The sequence below is a fragment of the Dipodomys spectabilis genome, unplaced genomic scaffold, assembly GCF_019054845.1.
Source record: "Dipodomys spectabilis isolate Male_0828 unplaced genomic scaffold, ASM1905484v1 ptg000157l, whole genome shotgun sequence".
Classification (NCBI taxonomy): Eukaryota; Metazoa; Chordata; class Mammalia; order Rodentia; family Heteromyidae; genus Dipodomys; species Dipodomys spectabilis.
In genome coordinates, this window is record NW_024870834.1 from 8,583,945 (window position 1) to 8,602,157 (window position 18,213).

General features: G+C 38.5%; 1 protein-coding gene across 1 annotated transcript in view; it reads right to left on the reverse strand.

Annotated features, from left to right (window-relative positions):
* Positions 1-18,213, reverse strand: part of Ttc8 (tetratricopeptide repeat domain 8) — a 43,496-nt gene extending 25,283 nt beyond the window's left edge. The window contains exons 1-2 of the mRNA XM_042692559.1: positions 18,037-18,213; positions 1,497-1,617 (exon numbers count right to left, since the gene is read on the reverse strand). Coding sequence (XP_042548493.1) covers positions 1,497-1,617; positions 18,037-18,150 — 235 coding nt within the window. The 5' untranslated portion in view covers positions 18,151-18,213. The remainder of the gene's footprint in view (positions 1-1,496; positions 1,618-18,036) is intronic.

The window sequence follows — 18,213 nt, forward strand, 5'->3', positions numbered from 1 at the left end:
GACATTAATTGCAAGAAATATATTTTAGGACAATGCATTTGAAACTAAAATTCAGTAAGTGCCTATCAAATTACTTGTTTTATCACATTTAATCATCATAATAAATCCAGGTAAGCATTAAACTCACTTGACAAAAGTTATAGAATTAAGTAAACAGATAGACCTACTAGTAGAGCTTGGATTCAAATTCAGGACTAGTAGGCTCCGAAGTCTAAAATGACTGTTCTATTCATACAAATTACTTATTTTTTTATTATTTTTTTTTGGGGGGGGGGTCCGGTCCTGGGGCCTGTACTCTGGGCCTGGGCCCTGTCTCTCAGCTCTTCAGCTCAAGGCTAGCACTCTACCACTTAAGCCACAGTGCCACTTCTGGCTTTTTTCTTATGTGGTGCTGAGGAATTGAACCCAGGGCCTCAGGCATGCAAGGCAAGCGCTCTACCACTGAGCCACCTTCCCAGCCCCCAAATTACTTATTTTTGATGATAAACTCCCAACAAATCATCACTTACCAACCATATCTAAAATTTAGACATTTTTGCTCCAAAAAAACCCAAAGTAATAGGAAAGAAAAACATTTTAACATGAGTTGTATGTACTTTTTCCCTCAAATTCCATTTCGATCTTTAAAACAGCTGCCATCGTACAAAACATACAAATAATTGAAAATAAATCATCAGAAAAAGCACCATATGTCATGGTAACGCTGCCAACCCTGAGACAATCCCCACAGACATTCACAGCTCAACAGACCACTTCATCACCTCACATCACGCCCCAGACCAACTCAACTGTGGCTGTCACAATAAAAAGAGCCTTTCTAAGGATGCTTTTCAATCCTTTCAGAAGACCTCTATCTAAACACAGAACACTGTGTATAGATTTTCAGAAAAACAATCTTTGATAAGCAAAACAAGTAAAACGCACTTTTATAAAATATATTTAAATGCATTATGTAACTTTTATTAGAAAAGTAGTAATATAAATTTACACCTTAATCAAATGGTCGTGGGAAAGCCTTTGTACTATGTGACAGAACAGAAATCATTTAAGATAAATAGATAGATAGATGGATAGATAGATAAGATACATAGATAGATAGATGGTTTATTATGTTTATATAACGAATAGCCACGCGCTGGTGGGTCACACCTGTAATCTTAGCTACTCAGAGGCTGAGATCCAAGGATCACAGTTCAAAGCCAGCCCAGGTAGGAAAGTCTGTGAGACTCTTATCTCCCATAAATTACCAAAAGGCTACAAGTTGAGCTGTGGCTCAAGTGGTAGCCTTGAGCAAAAGAAGCTCAGAGACAGTGTCCAGGCCCCAAGTTCAAGCCCCAGGACCAGCAAAAAAAAAAAAAAAAAAAGTTAATAATATATACATATATAAATATATATATATATATATATACACACATATGTATGTGAATGCATTTCTCCTACATGTAAGTGTTCCTCTTCTCAACAGTATTCTGTTAACTTAATTGAACCATACTTACGTGGAACTTGGGCAATAGCATTCTCATCCAGAATCATTTCTGCAATGCCTTCCTCATCTATATCAATTTCATCTATGTATACCATTTCAGTTAGTGCTCGGGCCTTTAAAATCCAGACTGCCTACAAAACCATGAATAAATAAAACAAGTATTAAAGTAGCATTAAAAATGTGATACAGTTTATGGGAGCTAGATATCTTTTATTATTTCACTTTTCATTAAGCATACTTTTTAATTAGTCACAAATCATCCCTGTATCAATTACCTATTAAGTAAGTATGTAGCATTTTTCTAGACTAATCTTCTAACATTTCTTGTCATAAAGTAAAAGAATATTCTTAAGAGACTGTTTTACTAGAAATATTAATTAGAAAATAAATTAATAAAGCTACAACCACTATGCTCTTTCTGCTTTCCTCCCTCAGAATGAAGACCTTCAAGAAGCTTTCCCCAGTTAGTATATTACCCTCTTGACCTTTTCATAGTTTTCTCTTTATACCTTGACTCTTATGCACTTACCCTATTCAATAAACACTGTAATTATCTAGGCATATATTAGCCTTCTCTTCCACAGAATTCAAGCTTTCATATCTTGTTTACTTTTGGATTTTCCATAATACACATAGGTTTTACTCTTGAATTTTCCATACATGTAGGTTTTGTTCTTTTTTCCCCCCTAGGTCCAAGACTGGGACTGGAACTTCATACCTGCTGCTCTTTTTGCTCATAGGCTTCTTTCTGCTCTACCAACTGAGCCATGCCTCAAAACCCTTATTTAAAAAAAAGAAATTTAAACAATTTTTTAAATGATTACATACCATATTCAAGAAATACAGGTTGACTCAAGCTAAGACCAATTCCCCTTGATTCCAAATAAATTTTGTGATATAATCAATGGAAGAGTTTCTAGAGATTAGGGAGATGTGGTAGAAAAGGTAATTAAGGAAGCTCATCTGGAAAATAGCAGCTTTGCTTTAGCTTGAGAAACTCAGTGCAACAGGATGCACGTTTAACTTTCTAGTCAAATATGTGTAACTGCTTTCCCGGAATTTTTTTCCTTTCTTCTTCAATACAAAATAGAAGCAGAGAATGACTAAAGTTCAACATTCTGTGGAGGATTTGGAAAGGCAAGTCTTGAAATACCAATCTTACTCTAATGTAGAATTAACAGCAAAGAATATTTGGGGATGGACCAGAGCTCAGTATACTAGGGATGTAACTGTGAAGCAGGCAGAGTAAAAGCCAAAGGGGCTAAGAACAGATGGAGCTACAGAATGTCCACAAAGTCCTTGTATAAAGAACAGTCTTTAAGTTAGTCTAAGTCTGTATTTATTGAGTATTTCCCAATTTTAGCATTGGGCTAGGTTCTGAGAAAGAAACACAATTTGTCCACTTAAGAAAATCAAATTTAGCTAGGCACCAGTAGCTCACACTTGTAATCCTAGCTACTCAGGAGGCTGAGATCTGATGATTGCAGTTCAAAGCCAGCCTGAAAAGTCTGCGAGACTCCAATTAACCACCAGAAAACAGGAAGTGGCACTGTGGCTCAAATGGTAGAGTGCTAGCCTGGAGCTGAAGCACTAAGGGACAGGGCCCAGGCCCAGAGTTCAAGCCCCACAACTGACCAAAAAAAGGAAAGAAAATCAAATTTAATTGTTTTTAACTGGAGGAGACACCAAAATGTAGACTTTACTCATAAAAGATGAGGAAAGATGCCAGATCTATAGAACTATTTCTAGAGGTCAAGGGCATCATCCCTGGCTTAGACTAATGGTTTTATTTTGCTTCAAAGTAGAAATAAGCATTCCTGATTCATCTTAAATCTCCACAGTTCATACTTCCCTACAAGGATTCTGTGATCTTGCCTCTCACTAAAGCATGAAGAACCGCAGCATTTGCTGTTGAAAAGGAAAGCAGAGGAGCCTGGGCTCTGCGTACCCCTATATTGGGCTACAACCTGGGCATACAAAGAGAAAAAATGGCAGTTCTAGTTCAAGCTCAAAAGAAATCAATAGAACAAGAAAAATGAATCCACAAAAACAAAGAGAAGTGCGATATGGAAGGAGAGAGGAAAGGCAACAATCTGTCCAGTGGTGGGAAAAAGGGTACTGAGAAGTGTCTGGCCCTGGGCCAGCCAAAGCACCCGAAAGAGCACGAGAGGCAAGCTCCAGGGCTCATGGTGTGTTCGGAAACTTCTCAAGAGTTGCCTATGTCGAAGAACCAGGTTGAAATGTAGGAGTCATCAGAGAACAAAACTGGAGAAAAAGGCTCAGGACAAGGGATGGAGCACGTGGACCACCACAAGTAAAGGATTCGGTATCCCGATAATGAATAGCTAACTAAACTTCAGAATTATTACTTGGAGTCCTACTTAAATCAATAAGCCAAACTGTTAAAATTAGGTATTGTTTACATGGGTGGTTTCTACGCATCCATGAACCTGCTTTTTTTCTTAAAGCTATTTTCAGGTTTAGACTGTTTTCTCCTAGTCTAATTCATCATGATATTGATGTCCATCTTAAATATCAAGGAGAGGAAAATGTTTCCATGAGAACTCAAGAAAACACAAGGAAGTGAATCCACTCTTCCATCCCTAGCAGATGAATAAAGAATCAGCTTTTCCAAACGGATTTATATTTGTTTCCATGTTTAAAAAATCTAATTCCTAAGAAATGGAAATGAGAATGTGAGTTTTTAATATTTAAAGATCTGTAATAAAATTTACTCAAACCATTATTCAATTTAAAATTTTATCAGTGCTTAAAAAATTAATCTTCTCGGTTTTTCTTCTAACAAAAAAATGACCTTGAAACTCATGTATCACAGCTTGATTATACATCAGATTATATTCAAAGAACTACTTCTGGCAATGTGAACAGTTCTTGAGATTTTCATGAAAACAGCAGATGGGCTTTGGCTTTAAATTTTTTTAAAAAATAAGCCAAGTATGTTTCATGGCCCTCAAATCCCCTGCCTATTAAAAAAAAAAAGAAGCAGCAGCATAATAAAATACATGTTAATCTCAAACTGTCCCTTGAATTAGAATAAAACTATAGATTTGTTCTATCTGATACGTTTGATTTGGTAGGAACTTGCAATTTAAAACAGAATCATTTATTTGAGTATTTATATATTGGAAGTACAATAAAAATAAGAAGATATGCTTAGAAACTTTTTAAGGGAAAAATATAAATCATTCCAATCTAAATGTATAATCATTATAACAATAATTTCAGTTTATATCTTGGAAAATAATTCCATCCTGTTTAGTAATATCCTCTTGAGGCTCTACCTACCAGCTAACATCAGGAAAGTGCTGACTTCTAGGTTTTAACTTTTATGAGGTTCATCCAATTTTGGTAAGGAAAATAAACTTATCAAAAGGTAAAACTCAACTGACTGAGCAAATATGGTTATATATTCTATATCCATCAGTAATATAAAACTGAGGTCAGTAATTTAAAGCACATAAGAAATATTATAACTGCAGTAAGTCTTTACCAAATGAAATCTGTCTGATCTAATTTGGACATCATAAAAAAACACGATTAATATCTGACACTTGTTGAAAATAAACTATACAACTTGTGGATGGGGAGGGGAAGGAAAAACTGGAAGAGAGTAAGGGAAGGGGTGACAATGTCCAAAAAGAAATGTACTCTTTACCTGACCTATATAACTGTAACTTCTCTGTACATCACCCTTATAATAACAAATTTTTAATATATGACACTCTGACTACATTATGGAAATGAAAATTTAGGTATAAGATATTGAATTATATTACTGGCAAGTCCTGTGATGACTTGGATATAAAATGTCTCCAAAGGCTCGTGTGTTGAAGGCTTTGTTCCCAGCTTGGGGTGCTACTGAGAGGTACTGACTTTCAATCTCATCAGATTATGAGGGTACTAACGTTACATCGTCTATGAATTTACACTAATCTATCTAACGTCATCCATGAATCCACTGTGAACCATAGCTGAATGAGCTATTAGGAAGTAAGGTACATCTAGCTGGAGGAAAGAGATCATTTAGGGCGGGAAAGGAGACATGCCTCTAAATGGTAAACTGTCCTTGGCCCCTTGAATTGTCTCTGTTTTCTGGGTGCCGTGAGGTGAGCAGCTCTCCTCTGCCACGCCTTTCTGCCGTGTTTCTGCCTAAAAGGCCTAAAAGTAATGTATCCACCTAAAACCAATAAATCGGTGAGCTAAGATTAACAAGTCTTCAAGTTTTCTCATGCACTATGTCACAGTAATGACTAGCAGAAGACTCATTTCTTTTCAAGTGGTAAATGTGCAAAAAAGAAAGACCCTAAAATGTGTAAATAATGAGTCAAAAGCATCCAGCCAACCTTTCTCTCTTTTAGATTGTTATCCAGTGTATAATTAAGTCTACAAGAATAGAATAAGAAGGTTAAAAAAAAAAGGTTAATGCTAAATATAAGGGCCTCTTGAGTGGCCTCTGTATGCCTGAAATTTTTCAATGATAGCTTTCCAATCATACCTCCAACCAAAATCTTCCAAATTTCTAAGTGCACTTATTTTTAGTTGTGGAAAGCCTTTTAGTAAGTTTTCTCCCACCTATCAGTTCTGTAAATCAAGATTAAAAACATTAAGAACAATGTCATCCCTTTAAAGAACATAGTGGCACACTATAGCTCACATACAATATTTGTTTAATATTATACAGAGCTCCATAAGAGTACTTTTCTACTGTAAAAAGTTTGTCATTCACATGAACCTCATATGAATTTCAAATCACTTATTTGTCTACAAAATACTATTGATATTCTGTGTCATTTAGTAGAACAAACCTGGCAACATTTCAGCTGTCTGATTTAGAGCTTTCTCTACCTCTTCTATCTTTAGACTCACTGGAAACCCTCCCCGGCTAAAAGCTACACTAATCAAGTGGCTTCCCCTAACCAAAACCCCTCTATCCCAGGGCCTTCTGATGCATTCTCTTCTCACTCCTTCCTTCCTTCCTTCTTTCATTCCCTTTCTCCTTCCTTTCCTTCCCTTCCTTGTTCTCTCTCTTCCTTATTCAATATGGCAGGTTCCTCCCTCTTAGAGCTACATCAAGATCTTTATAAGCAAAAGCAGACCATTCTACTCTAACCCTACTGCCCTGTTCTTCGGTCTTTGCAGATACTTGTAGCTTGGTATCCCTCCTTCTTAAGTCCATTATTTCCTCACTTTCTTCTTTACTTTTCTCATCTTTCTAGTCAATTTTGATCCTTTCTGTTGAAACTGCAAGTCTTAATAAGTAGAGCATGTTAGTTCTATAAGGCTAATCATATATGCCAAAGTATCAGAAATATAATAGTTTATTTACACAGGAATGTACAGATGTCTGGTAGATTCAGCTAATTTTCTAACACTACAAGGAGATATGTAGCAGATTTTCTAATCTACATTAATAAGTAAGCATTAGTAACTAAAACATTTTCTAAACTAAATGCTAAAACTAAAAGCTAAACTTTTACCTGAAGCACAGGCACACCAGAAGCTGGTTCCTTGAAAGCATTAAGAAGGTAGTAAACATTTTTAAGAAATGCAGTTCCTAAAATCTAAAGTTTTAAGTACTAACCAAGTATCCATAGGTGAACACTAACTCATGCAATAAAAATCCAAATACTGTGGCTTAGTGGTAGAGTGTTTGCCTAGCATGCATGAAGTCCTGGGTTCGATTCCTCAGTACCATATAAACAGAAAAAGCAAGAAGTGGCACTGTGGCTCAGCTGGTAGAGTGCTAGCCTTGAGCAAAAGAAGCTCAGGAACAGGCCCTGAGTTCAAGCCTCAGAACTGGCAAAAAAAAAAAAATCCAAATATTAACTTCAATCTTTTCCCCTAAGTGTTATCAAGAATTCAGTAAAACTAACATATAATGAAGAATGCTAAATTTTCTATGATTAGAAAATTATAACTGATCCAGCCTAATTTAGAGAACAGAGTGAAGATAATCTTACAACTCTACTAAGGATCTATTTCTTTGTACTCAAAACAAGTTCATGGTGGTTAAAACATTCAGACTTTAATCACTTTGAAAAGAGAAGGAAAATCCAGACAACATAAACCCTTTTATTCCATACAAGTAAGAGAGGATTAATGGCTGATAATAAGAAATTAATTCTAACTGCAATGTTCTCTGTCACAGACTACACAATACACATTAGTGCCAGATGCTACTAAATGCATCATCTGAGCCTTTTTTATCCAAATTAAATAGAAATCCATCTACTAAAAAGTTCAGTCTTATAACAAATTCATTTATCAAACACTAATTCTTATATGTCTATGCAATAACATCTGTTGAGCCTTAATCTGTATCATGTTTTATTGGGGAAACTATTAAGAAATAGAAAAAGAGAAAGCTCCTTGCTTTCTTCAGTTCTAAAACCCCAAAAGAATATACCTTAAGTAGGTAATTATCTCTACAAACAATATGCACAAGCAAAGACCACCCATTTGTTTGGCATGGTCATATGGTAGGAAGATGAGGGGAAAAGGTTATGCAAGGCTATAAAATGATGGCCCCAAAGACTGGGATTTACAAAAGATTTGGTAATCCACTGAACACAAAATATAAGTGAAAAATACACAGCAATTGCATGTTTGCAAATTCCAGTGCACATAACAAGGATCTAGAAAAACTATACATTTCCTAAATACAGTATTGTGAAAGAAATACAGCTATAGGGAATGAGATGGGAGATGACAAAAGTGAGCTTTCCTATTCACTCTTCTATGCATCTAAATGTCTGTATGAACAGGCATTGGTGGCTCAAGCCTATAATCCTAGCTACTAAGGAGGCTGAGATCTGAGGATCGAAGTTCAAAGCCAGACTAGGCAGAAGTCCGTGAAACTCTTATGTCCAATAAAGCACGAGAAAACAGGAAGTAGCACTGTGGTACTAGTGGTAGAGCACTAGCCTTGAGCTGAAGACCTAAGGGACAGTGCAGAGGCCCAGAGTTCAAGCCCCATAACTGACAAAAAAATATTCATAAATGTCTGTATCACCCATTATCTCATTTGAGTCTCACAAACAACCATTTTTTAAAAGTAAGTAGATATTATTACCAATTTTACACATAAGGAAATAAATCTAAAGATATTAAGTAGTGTGTTCGAAGTCACAATTGATTGACTGAAGCAAGAGCTCTTTCTTACTAATGCCTCTTGGAAGTTAAGTTTGAAAAGAGCTGGACATAACAAAGCAGGACTGAAGGGCAAATTTTTGGTGAGGTATAGATCAGTGATAAGAGTTTGTGCTTAGCATGCACGAGGTTCAACATACTGGGTTCAAGCCACAGTATAACAAAAAGTAAAAGAACAAAGTTTAGGAGAGCTACAAGGTAAGACCAACACAGAAAAGGGGGAAATGTTTATTAAAGATGATAGTGCTGGGGGAAGTAGGGGAGGAAGGAACACAGCTAGATGAAACAGAAGCCACTGACAAGGAGCAAAAGCTGGATGCTGTTATCGAGTGCAGGTAGATTCTCCCATAGCCCAAACTGATCCTACCATTCAGCCTCTCTGGATTCTGCTTATTGATGAAGGGCTCATGAACTTTGTCTTCTTCTGCCCTTGGGGATATATTTGTTAGCATACAGGTAACAGCAGGCAGGGAAACAATGAGAAGGTCAGAGAAGAAAAAGGTAAGGCTTATAGAGTTGGGGATGGTATAGGAACAGGTAACATACATAAGGCCTTGATGGTGGGAAGAAGAGAATATACTAATTCTACATGTTCCTGGCATCTCCGGCAACCAAGGAGATGCCAAACATTCTATGGGAGAAAACATAAACACTATAATACACTGTGTTAAAAGCTATACTCAAGTTCATAAAGGAATTGCAACTACAGCACACATGAAAGATCTATAAAAGGTATAGATTTTCTAAACATAGTCCATACTTATGGGAAGAAAGGCTAAAGACAACAGATATAAGAAGAGAAGCAGAGAAAAGGGAGATTATTCTGCAAAGCATCCAATGTCAGTTATTATAAACTATCATTTTGCCACTCATTTCAGTAGACATTTTCCTCACAAATGCTTTCCAGATTACCAACAATTCTCTAAGATAAACACAGGTGACAGCATTCTGCATGTTAGTATCTCAGGGGTAAAAGATGTCAGAATCAAAATGGAGTTGGCTCATGTCAAAATGTAAAGAAAAAAACAATTGGAAGTGGCGCTGTAGCTCAAGTGGTAGAGTGCTCGCCTTGAGCTGAAGAGCTGAGGGACAGCGCCCAGACCCAGAGTTCAAGCCCCATAACCGACAAAAAAAAAAAAGAAAAGAACAATTATAATATAAATAAAGCCGAAAGTGGCGCTGTAGCTCAAGTGGTAGAGCGCTCACCTTGAGCTGAAGAGCTGAGGAACAGCACTCAGGCCCAGAGTTCAAGCGCCACAACCAACAAAAATAGATAGATAGATAGATAGATAGAGCCATAAGGTTATGAAAGAGCGGAACTCACGCATAGATGTCTGATAGCAAGAACTCGCACAAAGTCTGCCAGAATCACAACCTTGTATAAACACCACTGAAATCTTAAACAGAAAGTTATTTCCACAAGGATACCTTTTAACAATAGTCCATTCAACTTTGGAGGGATACCATGTTCCTTCAAAACCCTTGCTATTAATCCTGTGGCCAAGGGGATTATAATTTCTAGATAATTTACATAATCCTCCTCATTTTGCCTTGACCCAGTCCCTCTGAATATGCCCATGATGTCCATGCTATGTGTAGTTCCACATGGCAATGCTCCCTGCTAATACCTAAAGAAGTATCACTTTCCTTTAGTCTTTCTCTTTATGTTCAGTTTGATACTAACTATATAATGAGAGTGACATCTAACATTTTGGCCACTTATCATGATCAACAAAAACTTCTATGGGCCTTGACACAGGTAAGTAGCTGTCTTGTCTGGTGTTAGAAGACTTGGGTTTGTCCTCAAGGAGCAACTCAAGCACCATCAACCAAGAAGTCATGCAACTTTCATTAGGTATCCTCTCAAAGTAAAGCAATAATCTCTACTTTCTGGGGTAGTTATAAGGCTTAATGCTAAAAACTTGCTTTAAAAAAAAGAATAGTTCATAATTTTCAGAGTTCTTTCACAAATGCAACCATACTTAATTAAATATAAAGTTAACAGAAAAGCATCAAACCATCTATGAATCCTTTCAGAATTCAGAACTGACTTATGATGGGTTAAGTTGAAACTTTGCTCTGAATCTCCTTAAAGTAGGTAAAGGACTTGGAAAGCAGGGTGGCATTGCCTAGAACCAGCAAATACTCATTAGCATCAACTTCCAACTCAGAGAAGTTTCCTTCCTTCCTCCTTGGGGTATAGCTTTTCTCTTAGGCTGCTATTTCTTTAGGGAGCTAAATCTCCAGATCTATCTGAAAGCAACTTCCTAATTACTACCAACACTTAATTGTAGCTAATGAGTCTACCCAGGTCTACTCTTAAATTGCTGAGTTGGTATCCAGAATTTAGTAATAACAGGAAGGAGAAACCTGTAAGAGAATAAAGAAATGGATGAATTCAGGTTAGGGAGATCAGGTGACCAAGCAGCCACATAGAAATATAATATGTATAATTAAACAGAAATAAAAATTCATAAAATGAACTGCCTGACAGTATATTGAACTAATGGATAAAATCTAGCTAGGTCTCCATGGCCCCAAACAGGAAACAAATTAAGTAATTATACAGAAAGATGATTTTTGGGGGAGTGAGGAAGGGTTGGATTATTATTTATTCAACTAACTACTAAGCTCATAGGGGAAAACTCGCTTCACATCTCTCACCTAAACCAGTAGCTTTCAGTCTTTTCTCCACCTTGAAGTCATTTACATTACACCTTGAAGTCTTCTCTGTATTCACTCACATTCCAAGTAGAGAGAAGAAAGTGAAGAAGAAAACCTTGCTACCTCATTCTGATATACACGTAATGTACTGACCATCAGAACTACTAATTTTAACGATCTGAAAATCTACTAGAAACCTACCCTGTTCATGACAGCATACTGTCTTTGAAAAATCTGTTTTTTGATGAGCTGTTTAATTGCAACAGAGAAAAAAAAATCAGAATCAGGACTAGTTTTAAAGCCATGAATCTGACATATGGAACGCAGACAACAGTAATCAGATTAAACAACTAATCGGGATGGTCGACGTGAACAGTAGGAGAAAGTATTCACTCAGGTCAAACTGCTATGTGGAAGACTACTTTGTATTTCCTACTTTTATCTAACCATTATTTACCACTTTTTGATCACAAATGAAAATAAAAGCCACTGGTTCTCTCTAAATAAGTTCTTCCTACTATATATAAAAAAGTAACTTATGATAAATGATTCCCATCTTTCTTTATTCTTAAAAGATCCAAACATTAATATCCTTGATGTTTAGGGGCTCTGCCCTCTGTTGATCATCATTCTGTGTCTGGAAAAGGAGTTCAGAATCCATGTTCTTCAAGAAATTTTCCTTGCTACCAAAACTCAATTATTATGTCCAAGCTACCCTTCAGTTCTTGAGTAGCTAAATAAAACTGGAAACATGCTATTCCATAGCATTTCATACCTCTCTAAGTGGCCTGATTACAATGACTTTACCAGGAACTGAAAAAATAAATAAACTTAAGTATCCTAGTATACAATACAAGACACTGACAAAAGATTTTTGGAAAATAGTGTAGCACAATGGTACCTATTAAAGGGGGAATCAGAAGCAAGTGAATGGCTGGGGAGCTCTGCTACAGTACTTGCTTGGCATGCATGGAACTCCAAGTCCTATCCTCAGCCCTGAGGTGAGGCCAGAGAGGACACAGATATGCCCACCTGTGCACTTCACTCCACAAGTGGGCGTATCATAAGTAAGTCATGCTTTAAAGCTCCTTGGCCCAACTTCTGATAAGATTAAATTGACAATCCCTTCATAGACGTTCTCATCATCTGGAAGGAAATTAAACAAAACCAAAGTGATAAACAGTCATTCTTACAAATGAAAGGTACCACTTGTTTTGGGAGGGGAGAAGAATCAAGAGCAGAAATGAATCCAATGTGGCACTCAGAAGAAATATTTCAATTTCCTTGTTTCTTGTGTCCACAGGCACTGCTCCAAAGCAATTTATTGACAATAAAATCGGGTTGGAGGCTGAGAAATGGTAATTTAAGTAGTTGTAAACTTGAAAAGCACAGGCTGGGAAGGTGGCTCAGTGGTAGAGTGCTTGCCTCACATGCATGAGGCCCTGGGTTTGATTCCTCAGCACCACATAAGCAAAAAGAAAAAAGCCGGAAGTGACGCTGTGGCTCGAGTGGTAGAGTGCTAGCCTTGAGCTGAAGAGCTGAGGGACAGCACCCAGGCCCAGAGTTCAGGCCCCACGACCAACAACAAGAAAAAAAGTTGAAAAGTACTCTTAATTGTGGAAACTCAGAAAAGGTCCACAAGGAGCACATGAAGATGAGCTGGAGCTATGGACCAGCTGCTCCTGATCTAGTCACACTTGTAACTTTTCATAAATGGAAAATCCATTCAATTCCTGCACTGAAACAATGGAAGCACTATTAGAAACTAGAAACACGGTCCTGGGGAATCCTGGAAGAGTTTGCTAAACTGATTCTTTTCAAATGACTCTCAAATAGTAAATAAACTAAGAATGCCCATAGTGCATTGTATTTATTTTAAAAAGCAAAAGTATATCTAAGAATGTACTGGGGATAAAAGATGGGGGCAAGGGAAGACAAATATCAGCAACCTATGGTAATGAGAAGAATGAGGACTGGAAGAAATAAGATCATCAGACAAAGGGGATGATCTTCATAGAGAGGAATCTGGCATACATCTTTATCAAAACACCTATATGTGGCTTGGGGTAGAGTGCTTGACTAGCATCCATGAAGACCTGGGTCCAATTCTTCAGAAGCACATAAACAGAAAAAGCCGGAAGTGGTGCTTTGGCTCAAGTGGTAGAGTGCTAGAGCCCTTAGCAAAAGAAGCTCAGGGCTGGGAAGGTGGCTCAGTGGTAGAGTGCTTGCCTTGCATGCATGAGGCCCTGGGTTCGATTCTTCAGCACCACATAAGCAGAAAAAGCCAGAAGTGGCACTGTGGCTCAAGTGGTAGAGGGCTAACCTTGAGCTGAAGAGCTGAGGGACAGTGCCCAGGCCCAGACATTTGCCTAGCAAGCAAGAGGCTCTGAATTCAATCCCTAGTACTACTACTACTACTACTAAAAAAAAAAAAAAAAAAGAAAGAAAGAAAAAGAAAACACAGATCTATGTATATGTTGGGAGAAAAACAAGATTCATTCTCAATCAGTAGCTGGATGCAATAACAGTTGCCTATCATCCCAGCTATGTGAGTGGCTGAGATTGGGAGGACGGGGTTCCAGACCAGCCCAGACAGAAAAGTTCACGAGACTTCATTTTAATGGAAGAAGGTAGATACAGTGGCATATGCCTGTCATCCAAGCTGCAGTAGGAAACGAAAAACAGGCTTTGGTGCAATTGTTTACCTGGGCAAAAAGCAAGACCGTATCTCACAAAAAACAGTGCAACAAAGGTTTGGAGGTAGAGGTATGGCTTAGCTGTAGAGTTCCTGCCTAGCAAATACAAGGCCCTGAGTGCAAACCCCAATACCACTACCAAACAAAAGGAAGGAGAGGGGTCTGCCACAGAAATATGTTCTAAGGAATGACAATGTTCAAGCTTTCAACTAAAGGAATTTCCTTAAGGTTCCTAAAGGATAACACTCCAATACAAATACTTTTTTTTAAGTTAATTAAGGTAGAATTTCTTTAACCTTGGGAAAATCCAAATTGGGAAATATTACCCACATAAAGAATAAACTAGTGCTCAGAGAAGCAGACCATGATAAAAGCACAGTGTTTAAAGATGTGTCAGGAAATCTGAGTGAGTCCTGCAGACTTCTCAATAGCCTAGGGGTCAAAAGTCTTCTTTGGTAAAACAACTTCTATTCCTGGCTAGAAAGAGAATACTATTCTTACAATGCATGCACTTCATCTATAAACCAAATTACTTTCTCTGGATAGGGTTAGGAAAGATTGAAGAGGAAGGGATAGTTGACATTGATCAAGATACACCATACTTAAAAACTGATCTGGTGGTCGGGGCTGGGAAGGTGGCTCAGTGGTAGAGTGCTCTTTTGTATGCCTGAGGCCCTGGGTTCGATTCCTCAGCACCACATAAGAAAAAAGAAAAAAGCCGGAAGTGGTGCTGTGGCTCAAGTGGTAGAGCGCTAGCCTTGAGCTGAAAAGCTGAGGGACAGCGCCCAGGCCCAGAGTTCAGGCCCCATGACCGGACCCCAAAAAAAAAGCAAAAAAAAAAAAAAAACTGATCTGGTGAATTGAAACCCCTTTTACAACTACTTAAAGATTTTTTTTAAAAAAAAGACTACTTCAAGGGGAAACAAAGGAGAAGGCTACAATGCTTGATAAGAAATGTACTCATTATCTTGCCCATGTAATTGTAACCCCTCTGTACAGTATTTTAACAATAAAAAAAAGACTACTTCAACAAAATAAAAAAATATCATTTTTTTTCCAGATCCGGTACTGATTCTGTTAGATATATCCTTATATTTATCCAACTGCTCATAACAATAAAACAATAGCAAAGAATAACATTTCTATGGTATTAGAAATTATCTATCACATTATGAAGTATTACATCAAATCCACAAGAAATAGAACAATGGGAACAGGCCAGGACCTAACAAGACCTATTGCCATAATAATCTTAACTTGTTTAGATGAGTTCTGCTTAATTAGCCACATTATCTAATGTCAATGAGAGTACTTCCCAGTATGACTTTGTGTCTTCTTTTCTCCACTGTCATTTTCAAAGTCATACTTCGGCTAGCCAAACTCAGTGATAAGTCTTAATCTGCCAAGCCAGTCTGTGAGGCACAATGGAAGCAGCACAAGAGGCCACATAAAAGGATCCAAATTCCTACTTGGTTTGGCTGTTAATAGTAGAAATTTTTAACATCTTTTTCCCATATCCCCTAGATATATCTCCTAGTTTTTCTACTCTCTTTTTTTTGTGGGGGGGGTGCAGTACTATGATTTGAATTCAAGGCTGAGTTTTAACTTCACACTTGCTAGGCAGGTGCTCTAGCACTCAATCCATACCTACAACCTTTTTAACTTTGGTTAAAATTTGAGATAGGGTCTTTTTGCCTAGGCAAAAAATGATCTTCCCATTTACATTTCTGCATTGGCTGGGATGACAGACATGTGCCACCATGCCTAATTTTTTTTTTTTTTTTTCTGTTGAGTTGCTCTTTTTACCTAGGTTGGCCTGGGATTGTGATCTTGGGCTCAGCTTTCCATGTAGGGTAAATGACAGGCTAGCCTCAAACTACAATGTTCTCAATATCCACCTCTGAACTATTCATACCTGTTAACTACTAGATACTCAGAGGCTGAGAATGGTTGGACTGTGCTTTGAGGCAACCTTGTGCAGAAAACTTCTAGAGACTATAACTGGGTGCAGTGGTTCATGCCTGTCATCCCAAGGATCATGGTGTCAGGCCAGTTCAAGCAGAAAAGTCCACAAGACTCTATCTGCATGGAGGGAAGGTGGATACCATGATATCAGAGAAGTCAGGAAACATAAACTAGACAGACCATGGCTCAAGCCTATTCAGAAAATGAGATCCTATCTCAAAAATAGCCAGCAAAAAAACAGGTGTAGGTAGGGTTATGGCTCAGATGATGGTGGACAACTTGTTAAATGCAAGACCATGAGATCAAACTCCAAGACTATAAAAAAAAAGAAAGAAAGAAAAATCTTGATCACAATTCTTCAAACAAAATCTCAATTCATAGATGCAGTACTTACTGTCATCATGACCTTGAGGTTTTAGAGTGTTCCATACTATTAAGAACACTGCTGCTTTGCTATAACATTTCCTAACAGTATCTAAGAACCTTGCCCTGGGGCCAAAAGGCATCGGTGTTCAAATAAGCTCCACAACTATTCATCAAAATTAGGCTTCATTTCTTCAGAACTATTCAGAGCCTTTAGGTTGCAGACAGAATCTCTACCAAGGGGATATATATCTCCCAAAAGCATTTAATGAGGAAACTTTGTTTCACTGAGCAGCTCTTGGGACTAGTGTCAGAAGGAATACTGAATGGAAACTACCCTAACTCAATGGAAAAATGGAAGTAGCAACAAAGTTTTTAGCAAACTATTATACCTAAACAATGTTGGGTATGTGAAAAGATTTTAAACTTCCATCACAACAAAAGTAAAGGTGTCAACATTCTCTCCGTTTCCAAACAAATTAGGCTGTGGACTTTTTTTCTTCCTTTTTTTAAAGCAGCACCTATGGGACTACTGGGGCAAAGAAACACCCTTGCAAAAATACGTGTCAACAGAAACAGTCTTCTTCACTAAAGTGAAATAACAAACAACCCAGCTTGGTATTACAGCTACTACAGACTATCCTGTGAGATGTTCTATCAATTACAAGCTATTCTGCTAGAGATGTACTGTCAGTAGGTTATCCACCAGCCATCTGTTGAAAGATGAAACAGAGCCTAAGAACAACCTCCACACTCAAATCTCCTCTTTCAAAACTCTCCTCCATTCTCTCTGTCTTCTAACATCACCAAGGAACTACCACTAGAGGAAAAGCTAGGGAACTAAAACTATACAGGTACATTCTGCATTTACTAAACTTCACACATTGTTTTCTTTCTCTTTTTGTTTCTTCCAAGAGCTAACTGGCTGTCAAAGTTGTACCTTTTGTGCATATTACTGCCCTTTTCATTCACTTCACACAATATCACTAATTTTTTTTAAAGTTCCTCTTAATCAATGGCATTACTTGGGGGGGGGGGGGGGGGGGGCTTTGTGTCCTATCCCTCTTTCCTACCTAGTATTAGTTTCCCTTGCCCATGTGGTTTCTTTTCTGACAAAACATCTTTTCCCCTCCTATGTTTTTTTCCTGCCTTGCACACTTGCTTCAAGCTGAACTCATGGCCCAGAGTTAAAAGCTCTTCCAAGCCTGGATGAGGATGAGGGTGGCAAGATTACAAGTGTAAATTAAAGGGGTGAGGGGTGGGGGGCAAGTCTTTATTTACGTGTAACTTCTGGGAAATTCAGAAGGCCGTAAGAATCCTTCCTAATGCCAGTTATAAACGAATTATCAAAGTTCCCTTCACCGATGTCAACTCCAAGGCCCTAATTCTGGGCCTCTTAAAGAAAAGAGGACGTGCTGAAGTTTGAGGAGCAGTCAGTCGGGACCCAGAACTTGTGTTCCCCGGTGCTGCCCGGGACGGAGACCCTTCAGCCGTGCATGGCTCCAGGGGATCCCGCCACAGGTACCTCTGTGGGCGGAATGATCCGCCTCCCATTGGGTCTTTCTCCCTGACCTCCTGGCCATGGGCCTTCCTCCCTGGCCTCCCCTCCCGGGGGCCTGGGAGACCCCCCCCCCCAGCCCCTTGGCCCTCAGCGCGAGGATCTAACACAGACTGTCGAGGGCCAGCTGGTACCTGGTCATAAGGGGACTTCTCCAGCATCTGCGTGCACAGATCGGCGCAGAGCTGGAACTTTCTGCGCCTAAAATAGCTCCAGGCCAGAAGCAGCGGGTCCATCTCCGAGGCCATGGCGGCCCAGGACGGCCCGCGGAGAGCTGAGGTCCGGCCCGCGGAAGGCGGTGGGCGGGAAGG